The 14,975-nt window shown below is 43.1% G+C and overlaps 2 protein-coding genes across 2 annotated transcripts; one reads left to right on the forward strand and one right to left on the reverse strand.

The window, feature by feature from the left end:
- Nucleotides 1–6,386: 6,386 nt before the first annotated feature.
- Nucleotides 6,387–6,899, reverse strand: LOC116268092 (uncharacterized). Its single transcript, XM_031649899.1, has one exon. It carries the CDS (start codon nucleotides 6,897–6,899, stop codon nucleotides 6,387–6,389), a length of 513 nt encoding a protein of 170 aa, XP_031505759.1.
- A 3,427-nt stretch (nucleotides 6,900–10,326) lies between these two features.
- LOC116268093 (uncharacterized) lies at nucleotides 10,327–12,977 on the forward strand. The gene is made up of 5 exons (XM_031649900.1): nucleotides 10,327–10,463; nucleotides 10,532–10,926; nucleotides 11,206–11,610; nucleotides 12,139–12,324; nucleotides 12,424–12,977. Exons 1-5 carry the CDS (start codon nucleotides 10,327–10,329, stop codon nucleotides 12,975–12,977), a joined length of 1,677 nt encoding a protein of 558 aa, XP_031505760.1.
- The last annotated feature ends 1,998 nt before the right edge of the window (nucleotides 12,978–14,975 follow it).

Below are 14,975 nucleotides of genomic sequence, written 5' to 3' on the forward strand. Positions count from 1 at the left end.
AAAGATTAATATTCCTTTAATATTTCCTCTTGATTGATTTCAACAGGGGCGTTGATTGTATGGGCAGGGTATGCGTATATGATGATAAATGAAACAGAAGAATAAGTTTCGAGAATAATTTAAGTTATAAATAAAATGTCAGGAGAGAGTACCTTTACCAAGGCCGCCAAGAGCAGTCTCTACAATACCACCAACCAGTAGTACGGTACCCCCTGGGTGCAAAACAACGTGAGGCCCGAAAAGGTGGACCTGCGGAAGGATGTGTGCCCACCTACTCATAAATCGTAGGGACGCTCACCGACTTCAAACGTGCTGAGAAGTTGATCAAGAGCAAGGTCATCCGCTAGACTCTCGAACGCGAGGGCGTCGACCCCCACTCCGAAAACTCCCGCTACCAGAAAAAAACAGAATTCCATGTGACCAATGGCTACTCGGAGTACCCGGAGCACGGACTGAACGTCGGACCTTCTATTTACCGCACCAATAACATGAATTACGGTAGCAGCAGACCCGCGGATTTCGAAATCCAGGAGAAGTACTTCCCGTGCAATAGTAATTTCACCAAGGCCTTCAACGGTGGAAACTACAAGTTCAATGGGTTGAATACTGTGAAGACTGTCTCTCAGGTCCACAGCTTCCTCAACGATATGTGATTTCATCATACCATTATTTTATATGTGGGTGCTATCGATTTTACCTTATTTACTTATCGTATTCACTCTTATCGGAGTTTTTATTTTTTTTGAGAAAAATAAAGGAACGAAAAAGATCAGACCTATGGAAGGGCGTCCTGATTATGAAAAGTAATTTTGTTATGAAAATTGTCGATAAGATTCATAGCGAATCTTTAATCAAAAAATAATGATGTTTATTTTTGATGGGGATGGAAAATGAGCTTAAAATATGATTGATAATCCTGGTTTTTATCTGTTTAATTTTTTTGCTAATTGAACGTGAAATAATAAAAATTATACCTCATTCATGGGATAGCGCTTTCTGTTAAAAATATAAAATAATTGCGATTCGATCCATGAAAAATATTCATCAAGCCCCATCCCTCAAAAAATCTAAAAACAGCCTTTAGTTTCGTGAGAATTGCCACCAACAACAAAAATTAATAACATTAATAATGTTGATCAAATCACGAAAATGTTATGTGCAGCCTTGGTACAACTTTTCACTTCCATGCCATAGTCTCCTGAGCATAGTTACCATCATCTCCGTCGGCATTTCTATCTTCGATGAATTATTAATTCTTATCTTTAATATTAAATTAAAATCGGATCAACAACAGAGATAACATACTTCAAAAATTCATAAAGACGTTCCAACGAGTTATTTCTAAGTAATGATAGGCGTATGTTCGAATCAGCAATCGTTAATTCAAATCATTTGGTTTTGCATTATTAGCTTGCGCTTGCAGGACTTGGTCATCCTGCGAGTCAAGGGTCCCTACTCCAGTTCCTCCAAGAAGGCCTGGAAGTATAGATAAAATTCCTAAAATCTCCCCACGTTTGAGTTTGACCTTAAAAAATTTTTGGATAAGGTGCTGGCTGGGAGAGCACTCTCTATCTCAGGAGTTGCTGGGCTTCGCAGATGGACGAATAGCGGTGCTTTGAGAAAATCTTTTTGAATCCGGAGAATTATTCCGATAGTTTTTGGGATTATAACTAAGAGTTATTCATATCGGCAGCACCGAATACAAGATTCAAAATTTTCTTGTTATTTGACCCTTTTTCCATGAAATTTTGCCACAGACTGTAGGCGATGGCTCCAGAAGGTTCGTAGATGAGCTTGTTCTTCTGAAAATGAATGAATTTTTTGATGAGCGTGATGAGGTGTTTTTGGAAGTTGTGGAAGATTGATTTGGATTTCTTGGTGATGCCTTCGTTATTCTCTCTGTGTTCTTCATTTTTGTCTAGGATTTAATGATTTCCTCTTCCCTGAGGGGCTCTTAGATGAAGGAATTATTTTCTAGCGAAAGGTATTGGTCAATGATAGAAAATCATTGAGAATGCATTAACTGTAGATGTTCTATGGAATGATGTGAATCTGGTCTGATTTGTACTCGTATTAAGTGTAGTTCATGTTTTTTTGATGAAAACTCGAGATTTCTATTACCCAAGATATAATTATAAGCTAGAGGTGGTATGCTATCTATAATACTCGCGAATACCCTATATTTTCATATTCGTTCTGGGGTGAAGCCCTTTTTGAAATCGGTAATGCCTAATCATAAAAATAACTTTAAAAGTCCACCGAAGAAGTGCTTTTTAACGCACTCTTGGTATATATTATTACCAAAAATAAAAAATATGACGACATTCAGCAAAAGTTTGCTCAATTTCAATCAGAATAAAGTTCTGGTCCAATATTTCAACCAGTTCGAATGCCTCGGTATTTTTTTGAGCATTTTGAATCGATATAATTTTTTGCTTTCTATTACCTCTGCAAAACACAAAAATGATTATTTAATCATTCCGAATCGAGGGAAATAGACATCTTCAATGCTTGACTCCCAGCAAAAACAGTTGCATATTTATTATTTGTATCGTTTTCTGAAGCTTACGAAGAGCAATACCTAAGAATGACTTTTCGGGATATTTAAATAAAAAAGAAACCGTAGTCTTTCTCCTTTTCGGTATCGCAGGCCGTTCCTTGAGGTTTGACGTGATTTTAAATTGTTTTTTATGTTGAGAATATATATTTCCTGACCGGTAGAGATAAAGATCGAAGGAATTACGCAAAAAGGAGTGATGATTAGTTATCAAAAGTTCGTATTTCTGCGTTTTTCATTCATAAATACCGTTTTGGTCGTTTGTGTTCTTGGAGGTTTCTTTGGAGTTTTTTGAATTGCTCCCCTGGAGAGGTCTCTATCTTGAAAATAAGCACTTTAGATGATAAATATTGTCTAATTTTATTTATTTCCGCTTTTAAAAATGCCTATCTTTCAAGCCTTGGAGTTAACTCATATTCGGTTTTCGTAATTATTTTTCCGTTTGCATTTCTATCGATTTCCAATCATCTTATACACTGTTTTAGGGACTTTGGTGATGTCTTTGTGTTATGATTATTTGTTTTAGTCAATGTTATTTTTATTCGAGAAATATGGGGCATTAAAAATCACTAAGGCCTGTATATCTCGATCCAGAAAGGTTCTTCTAGGATTTTCCTTCTTTTTGGGAGTGAATGTGCAGCACCTGTGTAATGAAAATTGCCAATAAAGAAAAGTTGAGATTTTTTAGATTTAAACGATCGACAAAATCAAAAGAACTATCTAAGGAAATGATTGCCAAAATCGTGTTGTATTAAAAGGTAATATATGAAAAAGCGTAGAGTTTTTGTTAGTGATTATAGTCCGGTAGTATAGGCTGACCCATGATATATCAATCATCAAGAAATAACTAATATGAAATTGCTTGTAAAACCTCACGTTTTGATGCCTCTCCAGGACCTGTCTTTTGATCCAGTGCGATCTCGATAATTTTTCATGTCTTTAGGTTTCGGAGGTATTGATCATTACCCAAATTAGGGAAATAAGAAAAGTAAAACAATCAAAAGATAGGGAGAAAATGATATCAAGATCCATCGTACATGACGATATGTAAGATAAAATTATTTGGACTTGGTAATCAGTGCGCAGTCCTAAATTATTAAAGTTCCAAGAAGACCAAAATATCAAAAATAAACATACCATATTACTTTTTTCATGGCTGTTAATTCAGTCGGCATTTAGTTACGGCCTTTCCTTCACGAAAAACAAATAAGTTTATTAAATATGACAAGAACCATTATCATTCATAAAATTTTTATTTATGGGTAAAAGATTTTACCATATCATCTCATCCCCAACATAGAATAAGAAAATACATCTAATTTGCCATTTATCATTTTTTTGGCTGCCAATCCTTTAATTTATTGCTTTGGACGGTTTGGCAGGCATGACCATTCGTCTACTCATTGGTCCCTGGGCAATTTCTTTAACGAAACTGCAGTAATAATCGTAAAAATCATCGAATTTGGAGATATTACTGTTCGACTTCAAAAAGGACTTGCTTAGATGTCCCGCCTGCTCCACCACGCGTCCTCTAATGATTTCCTGTGCTCGAAGAATAGCCTAAACTGTATAGGCTCGAGCTATGTGCGAAAATTCTGAGAACTAGGATGCGAGCTTGGAGATATTTTCGGCATGAGGATGGCAACTAACTCCGAAGATTGTATTGAGCAAGCGTTTATTGAAGGAATTTGTCTTCATAAAGGCTTACCAGACACGAAAAGCAACGACATCTTAATGAGAAAACTAGAGTTTTAATAGACTAAAACTCATATATTTCTTTAAGAGGACGATGAGATGCTTTTGGAAGTTATGACAAACTGATTTTACATTCTTTTCCTGCTTCGGCTATGTCACGATCTTTGGAGCCTGTTTTAAAGTTGTTTATTTTGTTTTTTAGCTTTTACAGGTGGTAACTTCGCTTTCCCCTGATTTTTAATATAAAGGGTGGTAGAAGGCCTAATCGCTGAGATAATTTTCAATTAAAAGGTTTTATTAATGAGCCGTCGTGGGTAAAATGCCTTCCCAGCTTGACTAAAGAGGATTTAGAGTCTTGGCCTATGAGGTTGAGGAAAACATGATGATTTGCGATCTTGTATTTAAACGTAAAATTAATTATAAAAAGTTGGAATGTTCTGTCATTAAACATCTACGGTCATATATCCTACACTACTAAAGATAGATCTTAAGTGTGAGGGTCCTAGAGACATGGTGTAGAGGTTTGTTCTTTGCCTTGAATATTTTCTATTTTGGAAAAAGCAAAAAATATAGCTATCGTTAATATTCTCGCGAATGCTTTGATAAATTCGATGGATACAGATGCAATTATAACTTTTCATCGATTTATGTTTGCAAATGAATAAGGATTTTGGATTTATATCGAGTTTCGTTTAGGGCTATGCTCCCAAATAAAAGTAAAAAAAAGAGAAACATAATATATTTTCAAATGATTTTGTGCCGGAAATAGCGCAGATCGTCATTAAAGTATACCCATAACTCCTGATTCTAATAAGCCACATAAAGCAAGACACGTTCTAAAAAAAATAGGTCCAAAAGAAGATGGTGAGATTTAAAAATATTGAAAAGAATACATTCTGATGGAAAGCATCGGCCTATATTCTATAAGTCGTATGAAGTACGATAATAGAATAGTTCTGACTGAAAACTCCTCTAAAAGGATAGGGCTGATGCACGATAATTTATCTTATTCTTAGCAAACATAGTAAAATATGAACAATTTATTGTCTTTCCACCATTTTAAGGAATTACGTAAACAACAAACTGTTTTTGATTACAGAAACCTCGTGTTTTCTCTCCTTTCCATTCCGAATATAAATATAAGTACAAACAAAATCGTGTTTAAAAAAGTGAAAAAGTGGATTTTAATGAGCCGAGCCAGGATTATTTAAGTTTGAGCCTCGTAGCAATAAAATGCATGCGTTTTAGATTTAACTATTTCCCATATAGAAACAATTAATCTTTTTGATCTCAAATAAAAACGACTTAAAAGTTATAAAGCTGCCAATTCATTTGATTATTGGATCAATCATTACTGGAAATCCAAAGGAAAATGGATTTAAATATAGGCTAAACTTTATAGCCTTTTTGAAAATTATTAGAAAATGATAAAAACATTAAACAAGGAAAAAAATTTACTTCCCGACAACAGAAACCAACCATAAGTAAAAATAAAACTTCAATGTTCAATAAGCTCATATATTTCAGGGCGGCATATGTCTTTTGCAGATAGTTTCGATAGAAACATTACTTATCAAGATTCTGTTATGCTTAACAGGTGACTAAAGTATTTATCTTTATCATCCATCCGGTTTTCGATAGGAATGATGATGATGAAGTATGCAAAAACAATCATTTGATATAGAGAAGTTCCAATTAGTAGGTGAGTTTGGTCGGCTCTCTACTCTCTGGCAAATTTACTATAAGTCGAATCTTTCCTCCTAAGGATACTGACCGAATCGCATCGTCAAGTTAAGGCAGGACTGATGATTGTCCCACTCTCCACTCGAACACTTTCCCCCATTTGTATGTGCTCTCGATGACTTGGTCAGCATCGTTGCGGAGAGTGTAATGCACGCCAACGCATTCTCCCTTCTGTGGGTAGTTTATATTATCTCCCAAGCGCAAAGTGGTAGTTTTTGATGTGCTCATATATTATTAATCAAATTATCAACTCAAATCCTAAATTCCTCATATCTGTATTCACTTAACAATGTATATTCCCTACAGGGACTTATTCATCTCGACACATATGAGTTTTTTGCAAGGGATTAGTTATTTACAAAGTATATTCATCACACTATCACTTCCTGCCTTATTTATCTTCAATGCGATGCTGGATATACTTCCAAGCCACGCTAAACGCAACTCCCTGGACCACATTTGTCAACAATTTAGTTTGCAATCCTCTGAGGAAGAGTCCAGAAACTCCATCCTTCTCCACGATTTGCGAAATCACCTGCTTGTAGGTCAGCTGTTCCTTTGCAGTCTGTTTGAAGGTCTTTACCACTCGGATGGAGTTACTGATGCAATCTGATGCGACGGTACATACGAATCCGATACCTGCTGACCTCAAGATTGCCAAGCCGAAGTCAGTTTTGTAGCTGTATTTCGGTAGGTAGTGCTCCAGGTAGTTATTGGTCACGAACCAAGGGTAATGGCCGACCATTGTGGCCATGGCTGATGCAATACCGCCCTGGTAGAAGGCAGATATCCCGTTTGCTCTGAACTTCCCCAGTAGCACCTGCAATCCATCAGGCCCATATACCTGCTTGCTGGTCTTCCAGGCGTCAACTGGCAGAGTCGATAGTCGCCACAGTCCCGCCATCACAGAGCCTAGAGAGGTCTGTATGAAGATGGGCAATTTTCGGAGTTAGTTGTGCTATTTGAAAGTAGTGGTCGCCAGCATGTTGGCAGCTGTATCACCGAACCTGGAGATGGGACCGATGATAAGGGCAGGCACTATGCCGCGGTAGAAGCGAATGATGCCCCCTTCAGCGTAGAGCGCCCGAACTGTTGAGAGAAAACCGCCGCCGTTTTTGAATTGATAGTTCATGGTGGTTCGCATCCACATCAGGGAGAAGACCTGAATGGCCATGGCTGAGGCGCCGGCGAAACCTGCCTTGGCGGCTTTGATGATGATTTCGGAAACTGTGAGTTTGACCTCTTTCTCGCCCTCAGGCCTTGGATTTGATGTTGTAGAAGCCATCTTGTTTGTAATATATCGGTAAAAGTGCGAAATTGCTATGCTATTATACCCATCCACCAGGAAAATTAAAAACTCTGCATCCGAAATATTAAATTTTTTATCTTTATCTTTTGATTTACGATAGTGAACATTCATATATTCACCGTATATCCATAATCTATGTGTATATTCATTATATGCTGGAAATGTTTGATATGGATACGATCATTTCTTTGGAGCTTCCTCGTCGACAATTTTCCAAACTGTCTTGTTTTGCCTTGCACGCTTGAGGTTTCGTTAGTCGTTCTGGTCCAGCCATCCGAATCCTTCAGTTTCATCAGAAACGAGATCACTTTGGTCTACTTAGGAGTGGTTCGGCTCCACTTTGATCACCTCGACGTCCTCCTAAATTATCTCATGGTTCTGAGGGCCTCGAGCTCTGGGGTAAAAGTTGGCTCCTGTACGCATACCATCCACTTTTAGAGCGCGTCGGGTGTTCCTGGCTTGGGTTGTCGGTCGTAGCTGGGAAGTAGTGGGCCTAGGCTCTTCAACCACTTTTGATTTTTTCATTTATTTCTATCTTTCCCTCTATCTCTCTAATTCCCTTTGACGCTGTTTCTCCCTTTCCTGTTTGCGGAGATACTCTTCCTTATAGTCATCAGGATCAAGGTATACGATGAGTTCTCCTTGGGATTGTTCGCTACTGCTTTCCTGCACCTAATTATCTTTCTTCTCCTCTTCCTCCCTATCGGAGGAGTCTACTTCCATTCTGAGCATTTCGTGCTTGGTGGGCTGTTAGTCAATCCTGGAGATGTCTATGCTTTAATTGAAGATGAAATTTTCGGAATGATTTATTTTTTCATCGATGGATTCCTTGGCCTACAATTTGGCATAATCCGGCTGCTCTGCTTTCTCCTTTACTGATAGGTTGACCACATCTGAAACGTCGATCTCGCTGGCCTCCATCAGTTTGTGCTAGTCAATGAATTCTTTAGTTGTTATGGCTGTGTAGTAAAGCTTTATAATGAAGACCACGGCCATCATGGAACCCATGAGGCCGAGTAAGGTGGATTAGTTTGGAGACATAACAGCGGCATTGAAGGCGATCAGCGTCATCACTCTCTACACAGCATACATTTTCACATTCAACTTCTCCACCCGGTAGAGGACGAGATCGATAATCGAGAAGAGGATATCAGCAATATCAATCAAGATGATTCCGCCGTACTTGTTGCTGGCCATGATCGTCAAGCCTATCACTCTCACTGCGTTGTTGATCTTGTACAATTAGAAAAGGCGGAAGGGACGCACCCAGAAGAGGAAGTAGATTGCATATCCGATGAGCAAGAAGAGAGAGATGATGATGCTGGCTAGTAAGATGGTGTTCATCTTGGCAAGACTGTTTAGACTGAGACTCATCATGCCGATCATGCTGAAGTATAGTATGATCACCATGAACAGGCAAACCAATGTTTATTGCAGCAACTTCATGCGGGCCAAATGCTGAGGCCGGTCGTTTTTGAGGATATAGTAGACAAACAGCAAAAATTGAAGGCCTAGATATATCTATATGATGCTGCCCAAGTTGAGGATCAGGTTTTGACTGCCGAATGTAAAGGCAAGCGGCTGGAGAGAGTTTTAGGTGTATGCAGGTGGGAAATGTTGAGCAAAGCCATTGGGGACAAATGACAATTAGAAGTAACTGTATCCCGTTAGCACTGAAAAGACATCAAAATCAATTGGATATTCTTTTGCTCTCATGATTCCGATGGTCTGTAGCGTCATGATGAAGGCAAGAGCCTAGTGGTATCCCTTGCGGTTGGCAATGACCAGTTGCATACCCAGCAGAAGCAGGCTCAAAATCACGAAGATCATGCCCTACGCGCCTAGAGACTCGTTTTTAGAGAAGACTCTGAAGTAAGATTGCTGGAAGATGGGATCTGAGAGAGGGTAAGAGGCAGTGGTCGATTGGTATAGCAACCCATCTGAACTGATGAGACTATTGGCGGGGAAGTTGATCACCACGTTCGCTGTTGAAAAATCAAAGTCTTAGTAGTTAGTGGTGATGTAAATGACCGACCGATCGCTGCTGATTGACACACCCTCTACCTGCAGCACAGTGCTTACCGCCAGCATCCTGCCATGCAGCAATAACCTCCTCCTTGAAGGCGCCACCACAGTCACAGATAAATTAGTGCTCAATTGGCCAGTGGTGACGCTGTTGCTGAGTCCTCCCGCAAGGATGACCTTATGCACCATTGCTTTCCCTCCATCTGCGATAGTGGTCTGCACTTTGAAGGTGTAGGAGCGGTTGCAGGGGTTGCCGGTGACGTTGGGAGCGTTGCAGTCCTAGCAGACGGACTTGTTGGCCACTAACTTGCCGAAGGTACCGGCGGGACAGGTCAAAATGCACGATCCGTTGATGGTGTAATAGATGCAGTCGTGGCAGGCGTAGTCGCTGGAGTTTCCGTAGTATCCACTGGGGCAAATGGTGACGCAGGAGTTAGAATCCTTGGGCTTGAAGTAGTCGTTGCCGCCTGCCGACCTGCAGCTAAAGCAGTTGGAGGCGAAATCTGAGCAAGTGACGCAGCCGGTCTGGCAGGGGTCGCAGTTGCTGTTGTTGACGTTGCCGAAATAGCCAGCTACGCAGGTGGTGTTGCAGATGGACCTGGTTGGGTCCTTGAAGTAACTTACGATGGTGCCGGTGGCGTTGCTATTTTGGCAGGTTTGGCAGTTGGTGAGGCCGGGACCTGTACAAGTGAGGCAGCCACTGGTGCATTGGGTGCAGTAATAGTAGTTTGAGGTGATGATGGGGTCGTTGTAATAGTTGGGGAAACATTGAGATACGCATGAGTTATTTGGCACGAAAAGATAATAGCTGAAATCGCACTGGAAGCAATTGGTGGAGTTGATAGCGCATCGTAAGCACTTAGCATCACAGGGCACACATATATTGGGAACAAAATCGCTGATGAATTGGCCATTCGGACACGTACTGTTGCAGGTCCTCGAAGTGAGATCCTTATAATAGACCACAAGAGAGCCGTTCACTGTCTGGTTGGTGCAGATGGAGCACTCCTGGTTGGATGGGCCAGTGCAAACCGCGCAGAAAGAGTGGCAAGAGGAGCACCTATGGTCTAGCGCGACCGTGCTATTCATCCAAAAGCCATTAGGACAGGTCAGGATGCAGACTGCGTTGTGGAGGTATACGATGTTGATGGTGTTGACATATGTGCAAGTGAGGCAGTTGGTTGAGGTCCCTGTGCAAGTAGCGCAGTTTATGTTGCAGGGCTGGCAGGTAAAGGAGCTATTGACTGCGTATTGCCCGTAGGGACAAGTAGTAACGCAGTAGGTGGTACCGTAGGAAAGGTAGTAGTAAGTGTTCGTGGTTGCATCGATCCTGCAGGAGTAACACTGGATGGTGGAGGGACCGAAGCAGAGAGCGCAGGCAGGATTGCAGGCAACGCAGGTATTGTTGGAGCTCTATCCGTACATTCCGTTGGGACAGTTGACCAGGCACTAATTGGAAAAGTAGTAGTAGAGGATGCCCGAGACGTTCTTGCACTTCTGACAGGTGGTGGCAGTCTGGTTGCAGAGCACGCAGGAGGGATTGCAGGGCTGGCAGGAGTGGTCGCTGAGGACCTAGAACTAGCCGCCTATGCAATCTGTGACGCACCAACTCATGTAGATCTCCTTGTAGTAGTTTACTGAAGTCACTGGGTCGGTTTGGCACATGGTGCAACTTTGCAAATCACCAGCGCTGCACAAAGTACAGCCTCCTAAACATGGCTAGCAGTATTTGGTCGTTGAGTTGGCATAGTAACCGTTGGGACAGACCGAGAGACAGCTATTGGTGGCTCTGTAGAAGTAGTAGCCGATGGAGCAGAGGTATGTTTAGGTGCAGTTCATGGAGATGACTGAACAACCGATGCACTGGATAGCGCAGGCCTGGCAGGTATTGGGATAGCCTGCCCTGACGTACTGGCCGATGGGGCAAGTGGTCGTGCAGATGGAGTTGCCGATAGTGAGGTAGTAGACGGTGGTCGAGGAGTTAACAGGGTCGGTGTAGTTGCGGCAGGCCTGGCATTCGAAGAGAGTGGGCCCGGTGCAGATGAGACAGCCGACGTTGCAGGGTATGCAGGTATTGTTGCTGATCTCCTGGTACATGCTGATGGAACAGGACTGCAGACACTTGTTGTTTTCGAGGAAGAGGTTTATTCCGGTGGCAGTGTGGCTGCAGGTGAGGCAGTAGGTGGAAGTTCCCACGCAGGTGTGGCAGTTGGGATCGCATGGGTAGCAACTGTTAGCAGGAATATTGCTGTACTGACCATCAGGACAGAAAGTGGCGCAGGTAGTTGTGCCATAGACTAGGAAATAAGGGACAGTAGCTGCAGTCGTGCACTTGGTACAGGTATTCTGAGTACCACCAGTACATAGCGCGCAGCCAGTTGTGCAAAAGACACAGGTATTGTTGCTCACCTCTCCGTAGTACCCGCCAGGACAAGTACCGATGCATTTATTGCTGAGATAGAAATAGGGAGTTCCCGAAACGTTGTTACAGGTCTGGCAATCAATCGCAGAAGTATTGCAGGTTAGACAGGTATTGGAGCAGTACTGGCAGGCCAGGAGAAGAGGATAGGGGTATTGGCCAGGCGGACAGGTAGTTGTGCAGGTATCGATATCGATGATCTTGTAATAGCTGACATTGGAAGCGGTTATTTGGCACTTGGTACAAGTGGTTAGACTGCCACCATAGCAGAGCTGACAGCCAGGCTAGCAGACAGTGCAATACTTAGTGGTGGTATTGGCGTAGTAGTTGGGAGGACAGACTGAAAGGCAGCTGCTGTTGGATGCAAAGTAGAAATAGCCGTTGCTGCAGGCGTTCAAGGTGCAATTGGTGGAGGTGATGCTGCAGGTGAGACAGCTGGGATCACAGTAGGCGCAGGCATTTGTAAGGAAAGCATTGATGAATTGGCCGTTGGGACAAGATTGGCTGCATGTGGTTGCAGCCATCACCTTGTAATAGATCTCTATGGTGCCACTATTGTTGTAATCTCTGCAGACTGTGCAATTAGTCAAGAGAGGACCTGTGCAGATAGCACAGCCCACATTGCAGGGATCGCATGTGTTGCTGCTTGAGTTGGCGAAATAGCCGTTGGGACAGGTGAGGAGGCAGCTCGAGCCGAAGAGGTAGAGGTTGGCTCCGATGCTGGAGAAGCCGCAGGTGAGGCAGAAGGACGAGGTGGAGATACAGGTGAGGCAGTTGGCGTTGCAGAGCATGCACTTAAAGCTGGTGGAGTTGGCGTACTGGCCATTCGGACAGGTCTAGTTGCACGTGTTAGTCCCGTAGATCAGGTAGTAGTTGGTGGAGAGGCTGGAGACGGTGCAGGAGTAGCAGTTGGTGAGAGCTCCGCCGAAGCAGGTGAGGCACCCATCGGCACAGTTGGTGCACTGGTTGTTGGAAAGCTTGCCGAACTGGTTGGAGGGACAGGCAACGGTGCAGGTGGAGCCGCTCAGGAAGTAGGCAATTCCATTCACGTTTTGGCACGATTGGCAAGTGGTGTAGGATGTGCAAGTTGCGCACGCAGATACACAGGTAGTGCAGACATTTCCGACACTATTCGCGAATTCGCCACTGTTGCAGCCACTGAGGCAAGTGGTAAGACCGATTTGCAAATAGTAGCTGGAACTGCAAACTGTACAGGCTGTGTTGCCTGAGGCGAAACAGGTGGAGCAACCAGTAGCACATGGCAAGCATTTTCTCGATGGCGAATCAGGGTAGTAGTGGTTTGGACAGTTGATAAGGCATTGATTGTTGAGGAAGAAGTAGTTTTAAGCGCATGTTGAAGAGGTACAGTTCTAGGCTGATCCAAAACAAGTCACACAAATGGAACTGCACGGCTGGCATAGGTTGGGAATCGCTGCGGATATGAACTGACCGTCTGGACAAGTTGTATTGCAGATCGTGCTTCCGATGTATTTGTAGTAGATAGTAGTTGTGTCATTGTTGCAAACAGTACACGAGGATATGCCTGAGCTGAAACAAGTGGCGCATCCAGTTGTGCATGCGTCGCAGGTGTAAGTAGTGGGATTGGCCCAGTAACCGTTGGGGCAGGTCTGTAGGCACTTGTTCTGATAAAAGAAAACGCTGTAACCGAAGGGAGAAAGGCCACAAGTGAGGCAGTTCGTGGAGTTAATCGAGCAAGTGAGGCAGACGCTACTGCAAAGGAAGCAGCGGAAAGCAGTTGAATTACTGTATTGACCGTCGGGGCAGCCCTGGGCGCAAATCGTCGTTCCGTAGACCAAAAAGTAATCCTTGGGCTAGGTTGAAGTTGTGCAGGAATTACAGTTGCTGAGGGAAGCGCCGAAGCAAGTGAGACAGCCGTCAGCGCAGTTCGTGCATTGGTTATTGGTCAGCTTTCCGAACTGGTTTGATGGGCAAGAAACCGTACACGAAGTTCCGTCCAAGAAATAAGCAATACCATTCACACTTTGGCAGGATTGGCAAGTGGTGTATGAAGTGCATGTTTTGCAAGCTGAAACACATGTGGTGCACACGTTGCCGACGGTATTGGCGAATTCTCCGCTGTTGCATCCGCTCGAGCATGTGGTTGCTCCAATCTGAAGATAATAGCTAGAACTGCAAACGGTGCATGAGGAAGTTCCCGAAGCGAAGCAGGTGGCGCACCCTGTAGTGCAGGCTGTACACTGCCTGTTTGATGTATCTGCGAAGTATCCGTTGGGACAGTTAATGAGGCACTGATTGTTGAGGAAGAAATAGTTTTGGGCACAGGTAGCAGAAGTACAGTTTTCAGCTGCGCCCACACAAGTTGAGCATATCGAACTACACGGCTGACATAGGTTGGGAACCGCTGCGGAAATGAATTGACCATCTGGGCATGTTGTGTTACAGACAGTATTTCCAATGTATTTGTAATATATTGTGGATGAATCATTACCACAAACAGTGCATGAAGAAAGTCCCGTATCAAAGCAGGTCGCGCAGCCAGTTGTGCAAGCATCACAGGTATTGGTATTTTTATTTCCCCAATACCCATTGAGGCAATTCATAAGACATTTGTTATTTTGAAGGAAAAGGTGATACCCTTGTGAGGAGAAACCGCAAGAAAGGCACACGAGTGAGGTATTAACGCAGGTTAGGCATCCAGTGCTGCATAGCCTGCAAGTGTAATCTGTGATGTTTTGATACTGTCCATCGGGACAGGTGTTATTGCAAAAGCTAGTTCCATACACAAGATAGTAATTAGTGGTGCTGTAGACACGGCAGGAGTAGCATTCTGTGTTTTGTCCTCCGAAGCAAGTGGCGCATTCATTGGCACAGGTGGTGCACTAGAAGTTAGATAGGCGGCCGTATTGGCCAGTTGGGCAGGAAACGGAACACATGGAGCCGTTGAGGAAGTAGGCAGCTCCATTCACACTCGTACACGATGTGCAGACTGTGTAAGATGTACAAGTGGCGCAGGCGGGGTTGCAGGCGAAGCATTTGTAGAAAGTGGAATCGCCATATTCGTTGGAGTTGCAACCGGTTGAGCACTAGTCGAGGTTTATCTTCAGGAAATAATCAGTTCCCGATAGCGAGAGGCACTTCGTACACTTGGATAGTCCGGCTCCGTAGCATAACTCGCATCCTGGCTCACAAAATTCGCAAAACTTAGTCACAACGTTGCCAAATGTGCCATCGGGGCATATCAGCAC

Source organism: Nymphaea colorata, unplaced genomic scaffold (genome assembly GCF_008831285.2).
Source record: "Nymphaea colorata isolate Beijing-Zhang1983 unplaced genomic scaffold, ASM883128v2 scaffold0107, whole genome shotgun sequence".
NCBI classification, from domain to species: domain Eukaryota; kingdom Viridiplantae; phylum Streptophyta; class Magnoliopsida; order Nymphaeales; family Nymphaeaceae; genus Nymphaea; species Nymphaea colorata.